Source organism: Bufo bufo, chromosome 3 (assembly GCF_905171765.1).
Source record: "Bufo bufo chromosome 3, aBufBuf1.1, whole genome shotgun sequence".
In the NCBI taxonomy this organism is placed as follows: domain Eukaryota; kingdom Metazoa; phylum Chordata; class Amphibia; order Anura; family Bufonidae; genus Bufo; species Bufo bufo.
The window spans coordinates 643,987,337-644,011,253 of record NC_053391.1 but is presented as its reverse complement, the minus strand read 5'-3'; the positions used below and the strand labels follow the sequence as shown (position 1 = coordinate 644,011,253).

General features: G+C 45.7%; 1 protein-coding gene across 1 annotated transcript in view; it reads right to left on the bottom strand.

The window, feature by feature from the left end:
• XPO4 (exportin 4) overlaps positions 1 to 23,917 on the bottom strand; it is a 98,545-nt gene that overhangs the window by 53,763 nt on the left and 20,865 nt on the right. Inside the window, exon 5 of the mRNA XM_040426216.1 lies at positions 1,064 to 1,180. Within this exon, the coding sequence (XP_040282150.1) occupies positions 1,064 to 1,180 (117 nt within the window). The remainder of the gene's footprint in view (positions 1 to 1,063; positions 1,181 to 23,917) is intronic.

Below are 23,917 nucleotides of genomic sequence, written 5' to 3'. Positions count from 1 at the left end.
TGCCTTGTATTAACTTTCTCTACATGATAAATGCCACTTGCTGAAGTGAGAGGACCCCTTTAAGGAAGGTGCAGTTGATTTTTTTTATTCATTGCTGCATCCCAAAAGTCATAACTGTTTTACTTTTTCCACCAAAGTAGCAGCTATGCATGGGCCTTTATTTACAGGATAACTTATATTTGGAGGTGTATATGACTGTTTTAATTTGTTGGTTTTTTTTACAAAATTTTACACTATTCATGGTGCCAGGTAAGTAATAGGTAACCTATATTTCATATAATACTTTAGCATTTTTTATACTTTTGCACAATAAACACTTGAAAAAAAAATCTTTGGCTTCACCATATTCTGAGGCCTATAATGTTTTTATTTTTCTGTTAACGAAGTGCTTTTTGTTTGTACTTTTCATTGGCATCATTTTGGGGTTCAGACTTTTTGATCCCAGTTTATTCCTGTTGCAAAACTACAACTCCTATCATTCCCTGACCGCCTACAGCTATCATCCTACAGAAGGGCATCGTGGGAGTTGTAGCTTTACAACTGCTGGAGGGCTGCAGGTTGAGCAGCCCTGGACTAGATCATTCAATCTCCTGACCACTAGGACACACTATAATACTTCTGTTGTCAGAGCCATAATGCACTGCAATACAGAAGTACGGCAGCGTATTATGATGGGACGATCGCTGCGCGGGGCACACAATCTGGCAAACTCCTTCGAGTAAATCTGTCAAAAAGAATGGGTAAAAGCATTTCCCAAACAGAGCACAAACCTAAAAGGAACCTTGGCCCAATAGAGACAACTGGTATTGCAGCAAAAGTGTTTTGTGTACTAGTCTTAAGGGATTGAAGTAGCACTTTTCAGTTGGGGGTAAAATAAAAATAAAAAATAAAAATAAAAAAATAAAAAATAAATAAAAATGCATGCCCATCACAGAGGTACTGGCTGGAACAAGCGTTGACATTTGTAATCCAGAAGTACCTGCTGTCTTATTACAGGGATTGAATATTTTTGCAGGGCACTCTATCTCGGCACACGACATCCATTACTAGGTGGAGGCCTCACCTGAAATATCCTTTTGCAGTTCCCGTGAAATTCCATGCTGAGGCCGATGTTGCTGGTTTTGCTGGAGCTGGAGAATTCGATAAGCAGCGCTGTTAATATGGAGCAAGCCAACGTTTGCTGCAAAGAAACAGAGGGTTTTAGAAAGACTCCCGACATTTCTACCTACTTCTATATAGACTCCTTTTCAAAATACCCCCAACCAACACCAAGTCCACAGCTGTTTTACTTGGCTGCAAAACTCAATCAACCTCGCTCATTAATTAGTAAAAGGTCACAGTGAAACTATGTTCTCACAAGTACACGTCACCATGCATGAAAAAGGATTATCTGCAGAGAAAGAATGTCCCCAGATACAGGCACCATGAGAAGATCCGCACAGCAGTGCATAGCTGTAGGTCAGTGCCCCCAAACGTTTTCAGAAGGATGACCACCAACCAATATTAAGGTCCTCCTACACAGACCAACTATCAAGCATAAGCATTCCTTAGGATTACTTGATCCCAATAATTGCCCTTTGCCAAGGTGCAGATGATACCCGATAAATGAGGGGGGGAAAAAAAAAAAAAAAAAAAAAAAAAAAGTGTTCATTGGGTGACTATATATTTTTGGCTGGCACCCAAAATTATGGTTCCTGGGCAGCAGATCGGCTTGGATACATAAGGATCTGCTAAATTGAAATGGTTAAACTACGGGGACAAGTGATCATAGCAGGGATCATTCATCCCCATACAGAGGAGATGCTTGCTGCATGTAAAAGCAGTTTGACCAACCCGGATAAGCGTGAATATTCATGTAGATCCGCCACGCACCATTCACTATCGCGTATAGATCTGGCCCTTGTTAACGACATAATGCTACCACTAGTTAGGGATGTTGTTTATCATCCTCGGTCGTTGTCGGACCATTCTCTGGTGCAGATTGACTTGTGCCTGGGGGTGCTCAGACAGGGACCGAGGCTGTGGAAGTGTAATCCTCATTGGTTGAATGTGTTGGGTGACCTATCTGGGATTTCTATGGAAATTAAGGAATTTTTTGATATCAATACAGGGTCGGCTTCGATACCAGGTGTATGGGACGCCATGAAAGCATTTCTGAGGGGAGTTCTGATGAAAGAAATCAACAAACATAAATCCAGGACCAGAGAGGCGGATGTCAAGGCGCATGTACTAGTGTCCGAGGCTGAGAGAGAGTTTAGTAGATCCCCCACCATGGTTAGTAGTGAGGCGCTGGAGGTTGCTCAGGAGCAGCTGAGATGTCATCTGGTACAGGCCGCAGATAGAAAGAGAAGCTTTTACCGTCAGAGATCTTTTGAGGAAGGAGAGAAGGTGGGTCATTTGTTGTCAGTGGTCTCGCAGGCTCAGAGAGGCTCCTCTTGTATTCAGGAGTTGAGAGATGACAGGGGGAACAGTTGTCAGGACACAAAAGGAATATTAGGAATTTTAAAAAGCTTCTATGTATCTCTATATACTTCCACTGGATCTAGTTCTGATGAGGCCCTGAAGGATTTCCTAGAGGAGGCGCAGTTATCGGTGCTGTCAGAAGAAGATAGAGAGAGGCTAGAGGAGCCGATTACACTAGAGGAACTGGAAGCTGCACTTGGGGACATGGCAAGTGGTAAGGCCCCTGGAGCTGATGGTCTCCCAGTAGAGATATACAAAAAACTACAGGGGATATTACTCCCTGAATTACTTAAGGTGTTTGAGCACTCATTGGAGGCAGGTTCGTTACCACATTCGATGCAGGAAGCTATAATTGTGGTTTTGCCTAAGCCTGGGAAGGATCCTAAAATACCGGATTCCTACAGGCCAATTTCACTTCTCACGGCTGATGTTAAGCTACTGGCGAAGGTGTTGGCGAACAGGCTGTCCAAGGTAATTCTGACCATAGTACATCCGGATCAGACGGGATTTATGCCAGGAAAATCAACGGCTATTAACCTTCGTAGGCTGTACACTAGCTTAAATATTCCGGCGGATAATGGTGGTGACAGGGCCTTGCTTGCGCTTGACGCCGCTAAGGCGTTTGATAGTGTGGAATGGAGGTATTTGTGGGGGGTCCTGAGAATTATGGGCTTTGGTGAACGGTTCATTCAGTGGGTACAGGTTCTGTATTCTAGCCCTAAGGCGAGAATTAGAGCTAATGGAGGATTATCAGACTGTTTTCCCCTCGCCAGGGGTTCCAGACAGGGATGCCCACTGTCGCCCTTATTGTTTGCTCTTGCAATAGAGCCGTTGGCGGCGCATATTCGCTTATCTACAAGTATAGAGGGGTTTAGATATGGTGAACTGCATAATAAAGTGGCTATGTACGCTGATGATACCCTACTTTTCTTGGGCGATACTGGTGCGTCCCTGGATGCGGCCATGGCATTGATTGACAGATTTGGTAGCTTTTCCGGACTACGGATAAACTGGCAGAAATCCTCTTTGATGCCAATTGACGGGCAGGCCCTGGTAGGCAGACAAGTAGATAGTTTGGTGCCCTGGGTGGATAAATTTAAATATCTGGGATTACATATAACACCGAGACTAGCGGATTTTGAAGAACTAAATCTATCCCCTTTGCTAGCTACTTTTAGGCTTAAAGTGAGGTCATGGTGTAGGCTCTTTCTTTCGGTGGTAGGTAGAGTTAACCTTTTAAAAATGGTTATGATGCCCCAACTGTTATATATACTGAATAATGCTCCAGTTTGGATCCCTCTGGATAGATTTAAGAAAATTCACTCTATATTTAGAGATCTTACTTGGAAGTATGGACAGGCTAGGATCAAACTGGAGACATTGCAGTATTCTAAGTCGGAAGGGGGCTTAGCTGTCCCTAACGCATGGATTTATTTTTTGGCTTCCCAATGTCAGCATTTTAAGGGATGGATTGATCTACAAGCACCGGATATGACTGGGCAGATATTGCAGCATTGGCTGGGCAGTCGCGACCTCATGGGCATTCTGGAAGGTTTAGGAATGCATGCAGGGAGGGAAAAACTTCCTCTGATTGAACTCATGAAAAAAGTTTGGGCAAAAGTGAAGCTGCTAAGAGGAGTGGGAGGTATTAGTGAACTTTCACCTATTGGAAAGAACCACTTGTTGCCAGAACTATTGGCCATACCAGGACTTAGGAACTGGGAAACTTATGGAGTGACGAGAATTGGACAATTAATTAAGGACAAGACATGTAAGTCATTTCAAAGCCTGCAGCAGGAATTTAATATCCCCAAGGAGTGGTTTTATAAATATCTTCAAATAAGACATGCCCTTGGGGTCACGATGCGGAAGGGATGTGTGATAGCTCAAATGGAGGTGGTCCATAAGCTTGTTCTTCCGTCGGGAGGGGGAAAAAGAGGGTTAATATCACAGGTGTACGCTCTTCTAATGGAAAAATTCTTAGAGGGATATCCGCTTTCAAGAATGAAAAAGTGGGAGGCTGACGTGGGGGATATGTCTAAGGATATGTGGGAAGATATTTTAGAAGCAGTCCCCAAGGTGTCTCTAAGTGAACAGGGCAAACTGTCCCAACTATTTATTATACACAGAGTGTACAAAACACCGGTGTTCCTGAAAAAGATAGGAGTAAGAGGTGATGACAAGTGCCCAAAGTGTATGGAAGATGGTGCAGACTTATTACATATGTTGTGGTCTTGTCCAGTAGTTGCTAATTATTGGGAGGAAGTTGTAGAAATGATTAATAGTAAATTGACATTAAGAATTCAAAAAGATCCTAAGGTGTGTATTCTGGGGTATGTGTCTGAAATTGGAGGAAATGAACCGGTTAGGGTAGCTGCGGGGAGATTGCTATATGTGGCCAGGAAACTGATCGCTATGAGGTGGATCCAGGGGAGTCCGCCCACACTGAGTGAGTTTGAACGGAAGGTGCATGACATGCTGGTACTCGAAAAAGGGGTGTTTGTGAAGAGAGGGTGCCCTCAGAAGTTTGAAAAAATGTGGACTGAATGGTTATCTCATACCCACGTGGTTATATAGTCATGTGATGGTCAAGACCAATGTTAGGGTTGGGGGGTTAGGGTAGGGTAAGGGGGGGAGGGAGTTTGGAAAGGTCAAGTTTCTGGTAATTTTTTTTTTTTTGCCCATAATATGTTTTAGCAAAGGTATATGTAGTGTATGGATTCATGATAATACTGAGTGGTGATATACTTATGAGTATTGTTGTTCACTGAATCTGCATCGTGGATAATTTAAAGAAAGAAAAAGTCAACATATTGTATTATGTTATAATATGTATTTATTGTTTAATAAAAACGATTTGATTCAAAAAAAAAAAGCAGTTTGACCTTCACTAACGATCAGGCGATTATTGGGAACATTTGGTTTGTTCCCAATAATTGCCTAAAGAGTCTGAGTGTTTGTTTGTTTATTGGATCCCAAAGAGCAAATTATATGGGCCCGTTTACATATTAAGGATTTGATGAGGACTGTGGTGCAGATTCCAAGACAAAATACTCAGATCCACTGACGCGCTGCCTCCTATGCATGTGAATAGAAGTTTAACGCATTGGTATGCTACAAAATAAAAAAATTATCAGGAAAAGGACTGATCATTCATTCATGCAGATTCCACATGGAAAAGCCATGGACCAGCTCCTTATGCGGACCCCTGGCAGAAATCCTATGCCCTTCTTGGATCCTCTTGTAAATAGACATCAGATTTGGGTAATCTGTGATGTATGACCATCCCCTAGAGAGGAAAGACTGGTGCTGCTCTCTATTGTCACTACCAGGAAAATTGTAGTTCTGTTATGCTGCCATCACACTAAGTCTTTGACAAGTTGTTGGCTTTTTTTAACAAGCTTTTTTCAGTATGGATTTAGTAGGACAAAAAAAAAAACAGAAGGCCAATTTATAATTTCTTACTGGCCAGCATTTATCTGGCTGCAGCGAATCAGAGTGGTCCCTTGCTAACCAATCTGAGCACTTTAGTGTAAAAAATGCCGGTTTTAGTCTGCGATCTCCACGCTGGAGATCACAGCCTGAAACTAGGCATGACTGCCACTGTGCCACCATTGCCCCCAGTAATTTAATTTCCCCCATAATGCCCCCATTGCCTCCTGCCAGCCGGCCTCAGTGTGATGGCAGCGGATAAGGAACGGAGTCGCTGCCAGCAGCAGAGAGTGTTAGCGGTAACTCAGCCGTTTAACCCCATAGATGCTGCGGTCAGCAGCCACCCGCGACATCCATGGGGTTGAGAGGGAGGAAGCTCCCTCTGGCTTCCATTGGGCTGCCGCTGATGCGATGGCAGCAGCCCGATGGTTGCCATGTTAGGCCCTGAGGGTCTGATCAGCCTTATGCCTCCTGCACACGAAGGTGTGCGCCCCGTGGCCGTGCTGCAGCCCGCAATGCACGAACACCGTCCATGGGGCAGCTGCAGCAGATCGCGGAACCATTCAGTTTAATGGGTCCGCGATCCGGCCGTTCCGCAAAAAAGATGGAACATGTCCTATCTTTTTGCAGAACGGGATTACCGGATGAAACCACACGGAAGCACTCCGTTGTGCTTCTGTAGGGTTCCGTTCCGCACCTTTCCACATCTCCGGATTTGCGGACCCATTGAAGTGAAAGGGTCTGCATCCGTGATGCGGAATGCACACGGAACGGTGCCCGTGTATTGCGGATCCGCAAATGCGGTAACGGGACACCTACGGTGGTGTGCAGGAGGCCTTAGTGTAACTGTAATAGACACTATACAGTGCATTGCAATAGATGACTATTGCAATGCACTGTATAGCCATCAGGCCCACTGGAACTTCAAGATACAGATGAGTCTTGAGAAATAAATATAAAAAAGTGAACATAAAAAAAAATGTAAATAAAAAATTTAAATTGTCTTTTCATATCCGTTCATTTGTCATAAAGAAATGAAATAAATAAAAACACATAATTGGTATCACCGCGTCCGTAACAACCTGATCTATAAAAGTATTATATTACTAATCTAGCGCAGTGAACGACGTAAAAAATAATGTAGAAAAAAGATAAAAAAAATAAATAAAAAGACTGAATTGTTGTTTTTGTCACCTCACGTCCACAAAAAATAAACAAGTGATCAAAAAGACATATGTACCCCAAAATGATACCAATAAAAACAGCCCATCCCGCAAAAATCAAGCCCCCACACAGCTACATTGGTGAAAAAATAAAAAAAGTTAGACTTTAGTATATGGCGATGCAAAATATAATTTATTTTTTAACACAAAAGTGATTTTATTGCTGAAAAAGTAGTAAAACAAATAAAAAATACATAAATTTGGTATCGCCATAACCGTATCAACTCACTGAATAAAATCATAATTTTTACCACAAGAGGAGCCCCATAAAAAATAAAAAACACTGACAATTGCCATTTTTGCCCACTTCACCTCCACAAAAAAAAAAAATGGTATTAAAAGTGATCAAAAAGACATATTTACCCCAAAATGATACCATCATACCAAAATGATGCACAGCCTTCACAGCCGACGACCAGAAAGCGGTGAGTACAGAGCCTTCACCGGTTCCTGGTCCATAATGGAAGCGCTCATTAGTATTCACCCCACAAGACGCAGGGACATTTTTCCCCCACTTGGGGGAGTGCATCTTATGGGTGAAAAAATATGGTAATTTTTATTTAATTTTTTAAGAATTTCCATCAGTTGAAAATGAAATAGACACTATTGTCCTTCTGTAGCAGTCAGCACAGAGATGAAAGTACCATATGCTGGTTTCACACGAGCGCAGCTTCCGTCCTGACCTTCCAGCACTGCCGGGGTCGTATAGCATTATAGTGATTTATGATGCTGTGTAACCCTTAGAGGTCTGGAATGTATTGGATAACACTGACAGCATTATGTCAGTGTTATCCAATACATTCCAGACCTCTAAGGGTTACACAGCATCAGAAATCACTATAATGCTATACGACCCCGGCAGTGCTGGAAGGTCAGGACGGAAGCTGCGCTGCGAGTCCGGAGTGTGACACTTACTCGTGTGAAACCAGCCATATACTAGGGTTGGGCAATATACCCGTGTTAGCGATATACCGCGGTATTAAGAAACAGCGATGTCACTGTTTCTTAATTACAGCTGTATATTAGTGACGTCATAGGAGCGATCGCACTTGCACTGACCTCTTCTAAAACGTCTGCGTCCGGCCGCCTGTGCACATTGCCTGCCAGTTCTCACTGCCACTGCCCCCTCCTCGTTCCTACTTTACCTGGACTCCACCCACCAACCCAAGAACTGGCACTCATAGGCCACGCTACGGCCACCCTGAAGGCCCAAACTTTAGCAGCCAATGAGAGAGGAGAAAAGACAACGGCATCCTCACAGGCCTGTACCATGGTCCACAGCGGGGGAAAACGCATGCGGACTAGGGTAATGAATAAACATGTCTCCTAGGTAATACCATCTCCCATCCTATCTTACCATCTATTGGCAGGCTCATCGGTTTTTGCAGCAGCCCCTGCATAAGGCAGTGCCAGCTCTAGCGTTGAGAAATAGCACCCAAAACTAAAATATACTACTTTACCATTTATTGCCCCCCATATACACATGAACGCCCGCCCCCCTCCCCATATACAGTGTACAGCACCCGGCCACCCCTGTATACAGTGCACATAGATGGGGATGTACTAGACGCAAGGGGAATATACAGGTCATGAGTCCCACCAGTATAAGCCCCATACAGTATAACGTCTCCTTGTGGCTGCCCCCATACAGTATAACGTCTCCTTGTGGCTGCCCCCATACAGTGTAACGTCTCCTTGTGGCTGCCCCATACAATGTAACGTCTCCTTGTGGCTGCCCCCATACAGTGTAACGTCTCCTTGTGGCTGCCCCCATACAGTATAACGTCTCCTTGTAGCTGCCCCCATACAGTATAACGTCTCCTTGTGGCTGCCCCCATACAGTATAACGTCTCCTTGTGGCTGCCCCCATACAGTGTAACGTCTCCTTGTGGCTGCCCCATACAATGTAACGTCTCCTTGTGGCTGCCCCCATACAGTGTAACGTCTCCTTGTGGCTGCCCCCATACAGTGTAACGTCTCCTTGTGGCTGCCCCCATACAGTATAACGTCTCCTTGTAGCTGCCCCCATACAGTATAACGTCTCCTTGTGGCTGCCCCCCATACAGTATAACGTCTCCTTGTAGCTGCCCCCATACAGTATAACGTCTCCTTGTAGCTGCCCCCATACAGTGTAACGCCTCCTTGTGGCCCCCATACAGTGTAACGCCTCCTTGTGGCCCCCATACAGTGTAATATCTCCTTGTGGCTGCCCCCATACAGTATATTATCTCCTTGTGGCCCCCATACAGTATAACGTCTCCTTGTAGCTGCCCCCATACAGTATAACGTCTCCTTGTGGCTGCCCCCATACAGTATAACGTCTCCTTGTGGCTGCCCCCATACAGTATAACGTCTCCTTGTGGCTGCCCCCATACAGTATAACGTCTCCTTGTGGCTGCCCCCATACAGTATAACGTCTCCTTGTGGCTGCCCCCATACAGTATATTATCTCCTTGTGGCTGCCCCCATACAGTATAACGTCTCCTTGTGGCTGCCCCCATACAGTATATTATCTCCTTGTGGCCCCCATACAGTATAACGTCTCCTTGTAGCTGCCCCCATACAGTATAACGTCTCCTTGTGGCTGCCCCCATACAGTATAACGTCTCCTTGTGGCTGCCCCCATACAGTATAACGTCTCCTTGTGGCTGCCCCCATACAGTATAACGTCTCCTTGTGGCTGCCCCCATACAGTATAACGTCTCCTTGTGGCTGCCCCCATACAGTGTAACGTCTCCTTGAGGCCCCCATACAGTATAACGTCTCCTTGTGGCTGCCCCCATACAGTGTAACATCTCCTTGTGGCTGCCCCCATACAGTATAACGTCTCCTTGTGGCTGCCCCCATACAGTATAACGTCTCCTTGTGGCTGCCCCCATACAGTATAACGTCTCCTTGTGGCTGCCCCCATACAGTATAACGTCTCCTTGTGGCTGCCCCCATACAGTATAACGTCTCCTTGTGGCTGCCCCCATACAGTGTAACGTCTCCTTGTGGCTGCCCCCATACAGTATAACGTCTCCTTGTGGCTGCCCCCATACAGTATAACGTCTCCTTGTGGCCCCCATACAGTATAACGTCTCCTTGTGGCTGCCCCCATACAGTATAACGTCTCCTTGTAGCTGCCCCCATACAGTATAACGTCTCCTTGAGGCCCCCATACAGTGTAACGTCTCCTTGTGGCTGCCCCCATACAGTATAACGTCTCCTTGTGGCTGCCCCCATACAGTATAACGTCTCCTTGTGGCTGCCCTCACACAGTATAGTGTCTCCTTGTGGCCCCCATACAGTATAGTGTCTCCTTGTGGCCCCCATACAGTATAGTGTCTCCTTGTGGCCCCCATACAGTATAGTGTCTCCTTGTGGCCCCCATACAGTATAGTGTCTCCTTGTGGCCCCCATACAGTATAGTGTCTCCTTGTGGCCCCCATACAGTATAGTGTCTCCTTGTGGCCCCCATACAGTATAGTGTCTCCTTGTGTTTTTTTTTCTCTTTTAAACGGGTATTTATCGCAATATATATCGTTATCGCGATAAATTTCTTAATATCGTCTGAATATTTTTGATATCGCCCAACCCTACCATATACATATATAACCGATTGCCATTTTACGGCTGCTGTGCGGGGAAGATAGTATCTGTATCCGTTAGTACAATGGTAGATTAGTAGAATTGGGATAACATTATGACAGCTGTATTGTTCTCTTGATAGGCCTAGATAGACATGCCCACAGAAGTGGACTAATTCTCAGTCTAATGTGCGACGCTCTAATTAAATCACTACAGGGGGGGGGGGGGTCTCTGGTCATAGCGATGGCCTATAAAAGTCAGGGGAGGCCGCCCGCCGTGCAAGACAGGAAGTAAAATACATGGAATAACTTTAAAAAAATTACTGTATATCCCGAAAACCATCCGCCCATTTTTATAACAAAATTATATAGCATATTTAGATACAAGCTATTACTATGTGATACGTTCTGATGGTAATGTCCCTTTAAAAGAGAAGTCAGAAAGAAAACCGGAATAACGTGAGACTGGAATAGTCGGACACGTCCAGCAATTAGAGTTTCAGACAGAACTAATTGCCCTTCACACAGACCATAAAACACCGGAGAGAGATTTGTGATGAAACATCTGTGAGTAGTGGTGAATAATGGGCCGATTCTGCTCCATGAGAAGCAGAGCAGTAAATCACTGTGTAAGCGCCGTCAGCCAGGACCAGGAGCGGCCGGGGTAGTATTGGCACACACAGCTACTGTACAGCAGAGCGCGCGTGGGATCCAGCGCCACACATGTATACACGCCAGCCTCCACACCGTATAATACAGCAACAAAATGGTCTTCAAGCAGCTTTTCAGTCCGAAGTGCCAAGTTCACTACCATAATACTGCGAAATTCAAAAAAAACGTCATACTTCGAAACATCGGCTGACACTGTCTGGTTTTGGCTACATTCACAAGGGGGGGGGGGGGGGGGGGAACAAAAAATAGGTGTTAAAAACCAGTTTCCCGTGGCCATTTTTCTACCGCTTGTGCATCCATTTTCTGTCCGTCTGTCCATTTTAAATGCACATTTTGCATATTTTTTTTTTTTTTTTTAATAGCCGTAAAAAATTTAGAAATTCATTTGGCTATTTTTTAAACCCTGCAATGCCTCATACATAATGAAAACCGCACAATATAGAACGTGCTGCGATTCTCACGCAATGCAGAACTGATGTGTGCACAGACCCATTGAAATGAATGGGTCAGGATTTAGTGCGAGTGCTATGCATTCACGTCACGCCGAAAACTCGCTCTGCTACATGCACACGACGCGATGCTGGCTGTGTGCGTTCCACAATTTGCGGAACGGGCCGCCCATTGTATAAATGCCTATTCTTGTCCGCAAAACGGACAAGAATAGGACATGTTCTGATTTTTTTGCTGTCCGCATCTTTTGGTCATTCGCTTCAATGCGGTCGCAAAACAACGGTTATGTGCATGAGGCTTAAGGGTCCATTAACACGTCAGTGTGTGTTTTGCAGATCCACGGATCCGCAAAACACAGACATCGGCGATGTGCGTTCCGCATTTTGCGGACCGCAGATCGCCGGCACTTAATAGAAAATGCCTAATCTTGTCCGCAATTGCAGACAAGAATAGGACATGTTCTATTTTTTTCGGGAACGGAATTGCGGACCCGGAAGTACGGGTCCGCAATTCCGTATCTGGGCAGCACATCGTGCTGCCCAATAGAAATGAATGGGTCCGCAATTCCATTCCGCAAAATGCTGAACGGAATTGCAGACATGTGAATGGACGGCTGAGGCTATGTGCCCGCTCTAACAGCAATACCACTGTTATTTTACACCATAAATTTTGTGACGTTTCTTCATTTTGTGTCATAAATGTGATAACTTTACTCCCTGGGTCGGTGCGATTACAGCAATACCAGATGTATAAATATTAAACAAATTAAATATACATTTTTAAATATTTTTTTACGTCTTACTACTTTTGTACAATAACGGTCCATTCACACGTCCGCAAAATGGGTCCAAATCCATTCCGCAATTTTGCGGAACAGGTGCGGACCCATTCATTTTCAATGGGGCCGGAATGTGCTGTCCGCATCCGCAGATCCGCACAAAAATAGAACATGTCCTATTCTTGTCCGCAATTGCGGACAAGAAAAAGGCATTTTCTACGAGAGTGCCGGCAATGTGGTCCGCAAAATGCAGAACGCACATTGCTGGTGTCCGTATGTGTTTTGCGGATCCGCAAAACACATACAAACATGGGAATGAACCCTAAGAGTCCTTAATTTTTTTTTTTTACATTTTTGCATTGCCGCATCCCAGGCCCCGTAACGTTTATTTATTTATTTTTATTGAGCTGTATGGGGATTTGATTTTTGCGGGACAACTTGTGATTTTCATCATCATTTTGGGACACATGAGATGTTTTGATCACTTTTTAAATCCATCTTTTTGTTGGGGGATGAAGGAAAAAATAATATTTTCTGGCATCAGGGCATGATAGTGGGAGATAAGAGGAGCTCGGTAATATATAGATGTGGAGAAGGATTTCTGAGTAAACCCCGACAGGACTCCTAGGACAGACAGAAAGAGTCCTGATCTCTCCGCCCCCCACACAGGAGGATTGACAGCTCTCCCCATATCACTGCGTGTACTGTCAATCATCCTGTGTGGCGGGGTAATCAGGACTCTTTCGCTCCTAGGAGTCCTATGTATCTGGCATGATCCTGCCGTCAGGGGAAGTAGAAATTACCAGCATTAAAAATTTTTTTTTAAAAAAGCACAAAAAAATAAAAAAAATAAAATAAAGTGCTGAAGTCACTTCTGCATGTCAAAAATATAAGGACATGTGTATGGATATACGGAGGAATGAGGCCTGAGGTCCATGAGGAAATGTTCCACAAACCCCCCAGGGATGCCCGCACGGTCAGACGCAGCTATATCCCTCAGTCCAGCCGAAGATTAAAGCTGCCATGATACTATTTATGCAGGCTCATACGACAGCTGAGAGTCAAGCCCCGGGGCCACCAACTGCACATCTCTACACATAAATGCCTCTCATATCAGTACCTTGACCTTACAGGCGCTTGTTATCTTAGCTAGCACGTGCCGAGCTTAATCCCTGCTGCCGGCCGATACCTAAACAGATCAGACTTGAATAGCAGGAGTGTGTCGCCGCCATCCCTCCAGCGACAATGCCCCTCCACAACAATGGCAGCTATTCCAGCCTTTTCAGAGGTTAATGCGGACTGTAAACAGCAGAAGTGGTGGCGAAAGGAGTGAACGTCGGAAGACGGGACTGATACATGGCTACGCTAATTACCGGAGACCCCTCGAGCCGACAGGTCAGGCTCAAGTGTCCGCTCCGTCACCATGTGGGAAAATGTATTAAACGCACAGCAGGAAACAGATTTATAGCCTTCTTCTGGACTGATCACCTCGGTGCATCGGCGGACGGACCAATAAGCGGACCCATAAACATTGCCGCACTCCGGACATCCGTTTTAGTAAACAATTGTATTCCCCATAAATTATATTTCTGGAGCATTTATTCTTATTCAATTCCTCCATTATTCCTGCTACAAAATTTACGGCTAAATGTACAACTGGGTGTTACCAGGTTGGGAGTGGGGGTCCACCAGATGTACAGATAGACAGGGTCAGGCAAGATGGCTATGCAGGAACCAGGCTCCTGTCAATCAGGAAGGAGAGGGAGGGGCTATCAGAGGAAGCAGGAGGAGCAAGGGTGCACAGAATGGACGGGGCCCGCCTCCTGTGCACTTAACTGCTCATCTGCATATGGATTACATTTTTTCCATCATTCTCTTCAGCAGAGTTATCCCTACAAGACACTGTGGAAAAGTGTTTTTTTGGGCATTTCTACTAGCAATTGCCATTTTCCTCTGACTAATTTTATGAACAGGGGGCAGGGCTCACGGATTATTTACACTGCCGGTGACATGACGAGTCATACATGACATGGCTTCTCCAGCAGCGCAGGCGATCCTGATGAAGCAAGGTCAACGTGTCTGGTGCGACGCCGAATCTGTGAAGAGAAGGGGGGGGGGGGTCTGAGTTTCCCAGTTTGAACGGAGTGGCGCCCGCGCACACAAGCACGTCAGGCCACTCCATTTGACTGTATGGGACTGATGCAAGTGTTCAGCCACTTCCAGCAAACCCACATGCGTGTCCACTCCAAATGTATCCCCAATCTGGTGGACAGGGGATACGTTGCTGTAACAGGAAAACATATTGATGACACCTTCAGGATAGGTCATCAGTAGGAATGAGCGAATCAACTTCGGATGAAACATCCAAAGTCGATTCGCATAAAACTTTGTTTCAATACTATACGGAGGTACCACTTGGGACCGAGCCAGAGTTCGGGAAATGTTTTTTTTTTTACAGTATAAATCTATTTCTGAAGTTATTATGCGAAGTCTTGCGAGACTTCGCGAAGTAATAACTTTGGCTCATCGGAGCCAATACATTCTAATACTGTACGGAGCGCTCGCTCTGTACAGTATTGAAACAAAGTCGATTCGCTCATCCCTAGTCATCAGTATCAGATCGGCGGGGGTGGGACCCCATCAGTCACATGGCCTAGTAGTTGCATTCACTTCAATGGGGCTGAGCTGCAATACCAAGCACTGCCACTTTACAATGTACGGCGCTGCCCTTGGAAATCTGCTGCGAGTCCGCATCGCTCACCAGAGCTCCGGTGAGCGCAGGGGCTCCCTTTAACAGCCGATCGGCGGTGGTCTAAGTCCTGGCACCACCGCCAATGTGATAATGATGATCTATCCTGAGGAGAAGTAATAAATATATTTTTCAGAATAACCCCTTTAATGCAGCAGGACCTGAAGCCGGGAGTATTTTATCCGGGAAAACTACAAAAAAAAAAAAATCAGGAGGAACAGTGACCGTTTTCAAAGTCGATGCTTTGGGACGATGAACAGATACTAGAGAGGTAACCGGGAAGAAAAAGAAATGAATATGGGGGGGTAATCGAGTGCGTGCGAGCAGGTGTTTTATTTATTTTTCTCCTTTTTGCAGCCCCCTCCACCCCAATAAACCTGCAGCAGCGCGCACGTGTCTCACCAACACAACTGAGTGATCTTTCATCATGGCCGATCATTCACGGAGGACAAGTCACTTCATACAAATGCTTGTAACTCTTGAAAAAAGGGGCTTGTTTTAGAAGAGGAGGACATGGAGCAGCTGCCTCTATACGTGCCGCTATGTAGGGGTCGGCCGCAGAGCGGGCCACAGTGCAAGTGAAACAAGAACAGCATTAGGGTTATGGGATGAAAGGTCAGCGGAATAATTTACTTTCGAGAACACTCAAACAGCAGATGCAGCGTGCGCCTGTACCCTCATTAAAGAGGCATTAGTGACCATGACAGAGGGGGATTAGCCTCCAGCAGGTTCCAACAGACCAAAAAAACGCTGCCTTGCTGCATACTTGATGCTTCCATGTCAATTCAAAGACAATTTATGAGGACTTTCTGCAGCCCCGGTTCTCGGGGATTTTATCCTCTAGGATGAGGGGGATTTTTAAAGTCAGTTTTTTTGTAATTTACAACAAATTTATGAAATGTCGCACAATGTTTGACAAACTTGGTGCCACCTCTTTAAAGGGGTCCTTTTCTACAGACTCCCCAGCGTGGCCGGACCCGAGGAGGTGATCATACTTGGGCTACTTTCACACTAGCGTTCTTGCGGGATCCGGCAGGGTTCAGCAAAAACGCTTCCGTTACTGATAATACAACCATCTGCATCCGTTATGAATGGATCCGGTTGTATTATCTTTAACATTGCCAAGACGGATCCGTCATGAGCTCCATTGAAAGTCAATAGAGGACGGATCCGTTTTCTATTGTGGCAGAAAAAACGGATCGGTCCCCATTGACTTGCATTGGGGGTCATGACGGATCAGTCTTGCTCCGCATCCCAGGACGGAAAGCAAAATACAACATGTTGAGATTTGCTCTCCGGTATGAGAACGCAACTAAACAGAACGGAATGCATTTTGGAGCGTTCTGTTCAGTTCAGTTCAGTTTTGTCCCCATTGACAATGAATGTGGACAAAACTGAAGCATTTTTCCCCGGTATTGAGACCCTATGACGCATCTCAATACCGGAAAACTAAAAGTGAAAGTATCCTAACCCGATCCTGCCGCCGGGTTCTGGCTCCATCGCTACCCACACGCTCTGCAGGTCCCATGAGACTGCTGAAGCCTACAACTGGCTGTAGCAGTGACGTGTCACAGGGTCACATGACACAGGGATGGGATAGCGAGAACAGCAGCAGGAAGGAAACGCCCCCTGAGCTGTGTTCGGTAGAGAGCTGCAACGGAAAATACACGCCCCCTGAGCTGTGATAGGGAGAGAGCTGCAAAAGAAAATACACGCCCCCTGAGCTGTGATAGGGAGAGAGCTGCAACAGAAAATACACGCCCCCTGAGCTGTGATAGGGAGAGAGCTGCAACAGAAAATACACGCCCCCTGAGCTGTGATAGGGAGAGAGCTGCAACAGAAAATACACGCCCCCTGAGCTGTGATAGGGAGAGAGCTGCAGCGGAAAGGGCACGCCCCCTGAGCTGTGATAGGGAGAGAGCTGCCGAAAGGACACGCCCCCTGAGCCATCCGCCTAAGGTAAAACTAGCAAAGCAACTTGAACAATAAATGGGGAGATGTCTGGATCCATGTGAGGTACAGGGCTGGTTTGTTAGAAAGACTGGCATGTATTATATAATGGTTCATTTCATTTTTTACATCAGTCATGGAATAGCTTGACAGGCCGATCACTGAGTGGGGTAAAAATGCAAAACGTCTCAAAGCGTGAGAAAATAAACCCTAAAGCCTCTTTCACACGGGCGATATTTCCGCACGAGTGCAATGCGTGAGGTGAACGCATTGCACCCGCACTGAATCCGGACCCATTCACTTCAATGGGGCTGTTCAGATGTGTGGTGATTTTCACGCATCACTTGTGCGTTGCGTGAAAATCGCAGCATGCTCTATATTGTGCGTTTTCCACGCAACGCAGGCCCCAGGCAAGTGCGGATGCGGTGCGATTTTCACGCACAGTTGCTAGGAGACGATCGGGATGGAGACCCAATCATCATTATTTTCTCTTAAAACATGGTTATAAAGAGAAAATAGCATTCTTAATAGAGAATGCATAGTACAATAGGGCTGGAGGGGGTTAAAAAAAAAAAAAAAAAAAACAACACCTTAATCCACTTGTTCGCGCAGCCCGGCTTCTCTTCTGTCGTCTTTGAGGAATAGGACCTTTGATGACGTCACTGCGCTCATCACATGGTCCGTCACATGATCCATCACCATGGTGATGGATGTGACGGACCATGTGATGAGCGCAGTGACGTCATCAAAGGTCCTATTCCTCAAAGACGACAGAAGAGAAGACGGGCTGTGCAAACATGTGGATTAAGGAGAGTTAAATTTTATTTTCTTTTTTTAACCCCTTCAGCCCTATTGTACTATGCATTCTGTATTAAGAATGCTATTTTCTCTTATAACCATGCTATAAGGGAAAAATAATACAATCTACACTACACCTAACCAAAACATGCTGATTTGGGTAATAAACATGCCGATTTTTCTCACACGCGTGCAAAATGCATTACAATGTTTTGCACTTGCGCGGAAAAAAAAATCACGCATGTTCCCGCAACGCCCGTGTGAAACCAGCCTAAGAGTAACAAAGTCCTTTTTTAAGACTTATTAAAGCCACTTTCTGGAGTGCAGTGCCTGATAAATCCCTTCTTCGTTTTTTTTTTATTATGCTTTTGTCAACTTTTGACGAGCATTGTTTGGTGCATTGTTTTTTCAAACACCAGACCAAATTTACATGTGTTCAAAAAAACTGTTACTGTATTTTTCACCCTATAAGACGCACCTAGGTTTTAGGAGGAGGAAAAGAAGAAAAAAAAAACAACTCCAAATTGGACTACCAATATTATTAAGACCCCCCAATCAGACACTGTTCAGACCCCCCCAGACACTCTGTTCAGACCCCCAATGTTAAAACCCCTATTCAGACCCCCATGTTATTAAGTCTTCTGTTCAGACACTAAGATCAGACCACAATGTTAAGACCCTCATTCAGACCTCGGAACAGACAAAAAAAATAAATGAATACATCAATAAACCCAACTCTCCTGCTCTGGGGATCCAGCGCTTTTCCGGCTCTTCTTGCTGCGCTGTGAGCCACAGCACGGAGCTGACAGAGGACGAACAGGAAGCGGTGAGTACAGAGCCCCGGGAGCGCTGCGTTCACCGCTTCCCAGTCCTCCTGTATTAATGAGCACTTCCATAATGGGAGCACTCATTAGTATTCGCCCCATAAGACACACTGAAGCTTTCCCCCCAAAAAGTATTTTTGCGGTGAAAAATATGGTTAAAACCTAGGTCCACGCCGTTCATCTCTAAAATCATTAGGGTCCAATACGAGCTCATACAATTGATATGTTCACAATGCACGTCAGTGGAAACGATCCACGTATTGTGAGATTTTAAGGAGACCACAGGAAACCATCTGAACCAACGGGCCAGTCGTCAATGTGTTGTACCCAGAGCAAAAATGACTGCCCTCTATGATAACGTATCAATCGGTTCTCCGGCCCCAAGTGAAATTCTCCAGTGCAAAGCGAAGACGGCAGAGCAGGTTTTATCCATGTAAGCACCTCCGGCTGGGCAGCCTCCTCTTGTTCTGGGACGGATTGTCTTCGATAATCTCCTGGCACAAGCCCAGTAGCATTATTCCCCAAAATAAACTGCACAGAAGGTTAGCGCTAACAAAGGGGGCTCAGCTGCTGCTTTATAGGAAGAGATCAGCGAGAGTGCAGCCATCAGTCACCAGACCCAGAAGAGACCTGCTGCCCACACACATCAGCATCTCTCCGCACTCATCTGTGGCCGCCGATTACATGATGGTTTATGAAAGCCATCGCATCACGGCCAGAACAAAACGATGGCCTCCGAGAGCACGAGTAGAAGAATTTATTTTTTTAAATCTCCACTGTGATAAGGGTAAAAAAAAGAGACTGGGACGCCACCATAACTTCCCAATGCAGTTGTGTATTTAAATGCAGCAGCTCAGATGCAGGGAACTGAACAGACCCAGGACCAGGTCCACGCAAGTGTAGTACACGTCTTTATTTAGGATGCGTGACCCAAGTTTAACGGACATGGACTCTCATCATCATAGATCCTATGATTCAGAGACTCGTCTAAAACATGGAGGCATAATGTGTCTGTAATACACGTGTGTGGGCCTAAAGGCCTTATTAACTGCTTTGTTGAATGTCTTTTACAAGGAATAGAGAACAATGGATCATCTTTGGCGTACACACTGGAAAAAGCTTTGACAAGCGGAATACTGACATGCAGTTGTCCATTTAGTCAATTTTCTCGAAGGAATAGCAAAAGAACAAGCACAGTGTTCTGGACAGCATTTTAGATTTTCATTTCTTGGGGAAAAAAATGCATTTCCCAAACTTGAAGTGTCAGGAGAGCCGACAGATCCTCTTTAGGGCAAGACCACACGGCACATTCGTGTCAGGTGTACAGTGCGGCCACATCTGATCCTAATTAAAAAGGTTTCCCGACTTTTTTTTACTGATGACCTATCTTCTGGCTAGGTCATCAGTACCTGATCAGCGCGGGTCCGACACCCAGGTTCCCTTCCCAATCAGCTGTTTGAAAAGGTACTGGTGTTCCTGTGAGCGCCGCGACCGTACATTGTATAGCGGCTGTACTTGGTATCGCAGCCCAGCCCCATTCACTTCTACAGGGCTGAGCTGCACCTAGAATGTGAATGTGTCATCACTTGGCCTAGGAAAAGCTGTGAGTGCCGCTGCCTTTGCGAACAGCTGACCGTCGGGGGCCCAGGGGTGTTGGACCCCACCCAGCAGATACGAGTTGGAACCGAAGTAGAGTTTGGTTTCTAGTTTTAAAGTGGTTTTCCACTTTAAAAATCAAGTTATTATACGAAGCCTCGCACGTCTTTGTGAATAACTATGGCTCATCGGAGCCCATACATTCTAATACTGTACGGAGACATCTCCGTACAGCATTAATCGGATGTTACGAACGAAACGAGTTAGGATGTAACATCCGAAGCCCGCTTCGCTCATCAATACTGCTGATCTATCCAGAATCCCCCTTTAAGCTGATGAAGACCTCACTGTTCAGTCGCTCTGTACCAGGCGGGGCCTTTAACAATGCCAAGCAACTAAACCAAGTGCGATCTCCGTTTAATAAGAGCCGTACACGATCGTGCTGTGAGTTCACACCCTAACCGCAGTTACTAAAAATGTTCCGACATTGGATAGAATCTCATTCCGTCGTATGCGTCTATGGCGCTGCCTACACGGAAAAACGCCAGATCTGGATCTACCGTGCATGATGTCACAAGCATTTGGGTCTTTTGCCATGTCTATCATAGCACAGGATATGCCCCAACAGTCCTCTAAGGGGTAACCCCACATTTGGGACCCCCGCTGACAGGTATTGCAGTAAAGATGGTCTTGTACGTGCACAGCTCTCTCCATTCAAGTGTATGGGAAGACAGCAGAGCAAGCAATAGCCCCCTTTATGCAATGCTTTGAGCAATCCTGATAGATATTCATCATAGAGCAGAAGTGCCAAGAGGCGTCCTGTGTCCAGCTGCTGAATGACGGAGCGTCTGGGGGTGTGCAGATGTTCCCAGCTGCCGCTACAAATGGCCGTTTTATCGCAGGCCTTAGATCTGCACACAAGCATTCTGGCTTCTCAACCTGTTTTGGGACTATTTGAATAGTATATGCATGTCAACCGGAAAGAATGTGGATTGCATGCTGGGGTGATATGACACGCCTAATATATCAACCCTATACCAATGAAATCTTCCAATGGGTTGGAAATGAACGCCATACGGATCGCACCGCGGCCTGTAATACGAACCGGATAAGTGTAACCGCCCCTACAAACCAGGGCTTTGCAGAATGTACATGTGACCGCGGCACGCCGTGCGATGTAAGATTGACATAATTTATTCATGAATCAGTCCCCACGGACACGTTCTGACGCATCACAAGACAATTTTTACTTCGCAGTCCAGAGACGTATCGGCTTACAGATCGCGAGCGATGCCACAGGCACCCTCGGATAATCCATCACGGTTAGCCTACCTGCACACAGTGGATTTGTATGGAAAAAAAACACACAAAACACATAAACCCGCACTATTTATCACAGCTTTCTTGCGGGGTTTTTTCTATTAACAACTTCATTGAAGTCTATGGGGAAAACCATCTAGATACGAGGGAAGAATCGCACAACTGACATGCTGTGAAGAGGAGCACAAAGCATGGGAAATTTAGCAAATTGTACTGTATAAGCTGCGAGTTTTCCACAAGTAATCCTCACTGTGTGCCCCTCATCTAGACCCCGTCTGTGTGCCCTATTAGGCAGGTTTACAATCCCCAGGGCAATTATTGGGAATAATCAGCCCGTGTAAAGAAGCAGCATAATGCTCATTCATCGGGTGACACGATATTTCATGCAGATACATCTCAATTAGGGATAAGCGAATTTCAGATTTTGAAATTAGTCTTCACTTCTTGTTGTGGTATTTACTGAATTGCGTTACCACAGACCATAACGCAATTCCATGACGGGGGGTATTCCGTTATTCATTCCGTCAATGGGCTGCATAACTAATCCGTCCCGTTTCCGTTATGCCTCTAAGGCTACTTTCACACTAGCGTTCAGAGCGGGTCCGTCTGATGTCTGCTCAGACGGATCCGCTCCTATGATGCAGACGTTTGGATTCGTTCAGAATGGATCCGTCTGCATTATAGTTTAAAAAAAAATTCTAAGTGTGAAAGTAGCCTGAGCGGATCCGTTCAGACTTTACATTGAAAGTCAATGGCGGACGGATCCGTTTGAAGATTGAGCCATATTGTGTCATCTTCAAACGGATCCGTCCCCATTGACTTACATTGTAAGTCTGGACGGATCCGCTTGCCTGCGCACGCCCGAACGCTGCAAGCAGCGTTCAGGTGTCCGCCTGCTGAGCGGAGCGGAGGCTGAACGCTGCCAGACTGATGCATTCTGAGCGGATCCGCGTCCACTCAGAATGCATTAGGGCTGGACGGATGCGTTCGGGGCCTCTTGTGAGACCCTTCAAACGGAGCTCACAAGCGGAGCCCCGAACGCTAGTGTGAAAGTAGCCTAAAGGCATTCTGTTATGCATTCAGTCATGGAATTGCGTTTATGGTCCGTGGTAACTGAATCCATAACACAATTCAGTAAATACCACAACACGAAGCGAAAAACAAAATTTCAAAATATTAAATTCGCTCATCCCTAAACTCAATCATTGTTTCTGGGCAGCAGATTGTCATGTGCGAACCGTCATCTGCCACCCTGGAACAATGAATCTCTATGAGGACGACCGATTGCAGCAGCCATCACACAGTGGAGGAGATCGCTGTATGGAAATGCAACCCTTTCCTCCACTGACGAGCAGGCAGTTATCAGGAAGGAACGTTCCCTTCCCGATAATTGCCTGTTCAGACAGACTTCAAGGAAGAAAGCTGCATGCAGGTGTGTGATTTCTCCACCGAAGCCAAAGAAAAACCCAAACTGAAGATTTGTCAAAATTAGGCCTCATGCACACAACCGTATGCATTTTGCGGTCTGCAAAAAATATGGATGACAACGCTTACATTCCGTATTTTGCGAAACGGAACAGCTGACCCCTAATAGAACAGTCCTATCCTTGTCCGTAATGCGGACAATAATAGGACATGTTCTATTTTTTTGGCGGAACAGGAATACGGACGCGGAATGCACACGGAGTAACTTCTGTTTTTTTGTTTTTTTTTGTGGACCCATTGAAATGGTTCCGTATACGGTCCTAAAAAAACCCAGAACAGACACGGAATGAAAATACGTTCATGTGCATGAGGCCCTTAGAGAGTGCATTCACACGATCATATGTATTTTGCAGTCCGCAAAACGCAGATCCGCAAAAATAGGAACGACATCTGTGTGAGCGTTGCATCTGGGTTTTTTTGCGGATCCATTGTAAAAATGCCTATTCTTGTCCGCAAAACGTTCTCTTATGTCGGGACCGCAGAACGGACATAAAAAATATGGACAGCATACTGTGTGCTGTCCGCAGCCATGAGGACCTATTGAAATGAATGGGTCTGCATCCAATCCACAAAAAATGCGGCTTGGATGCGGACCAAAAATATGGTCG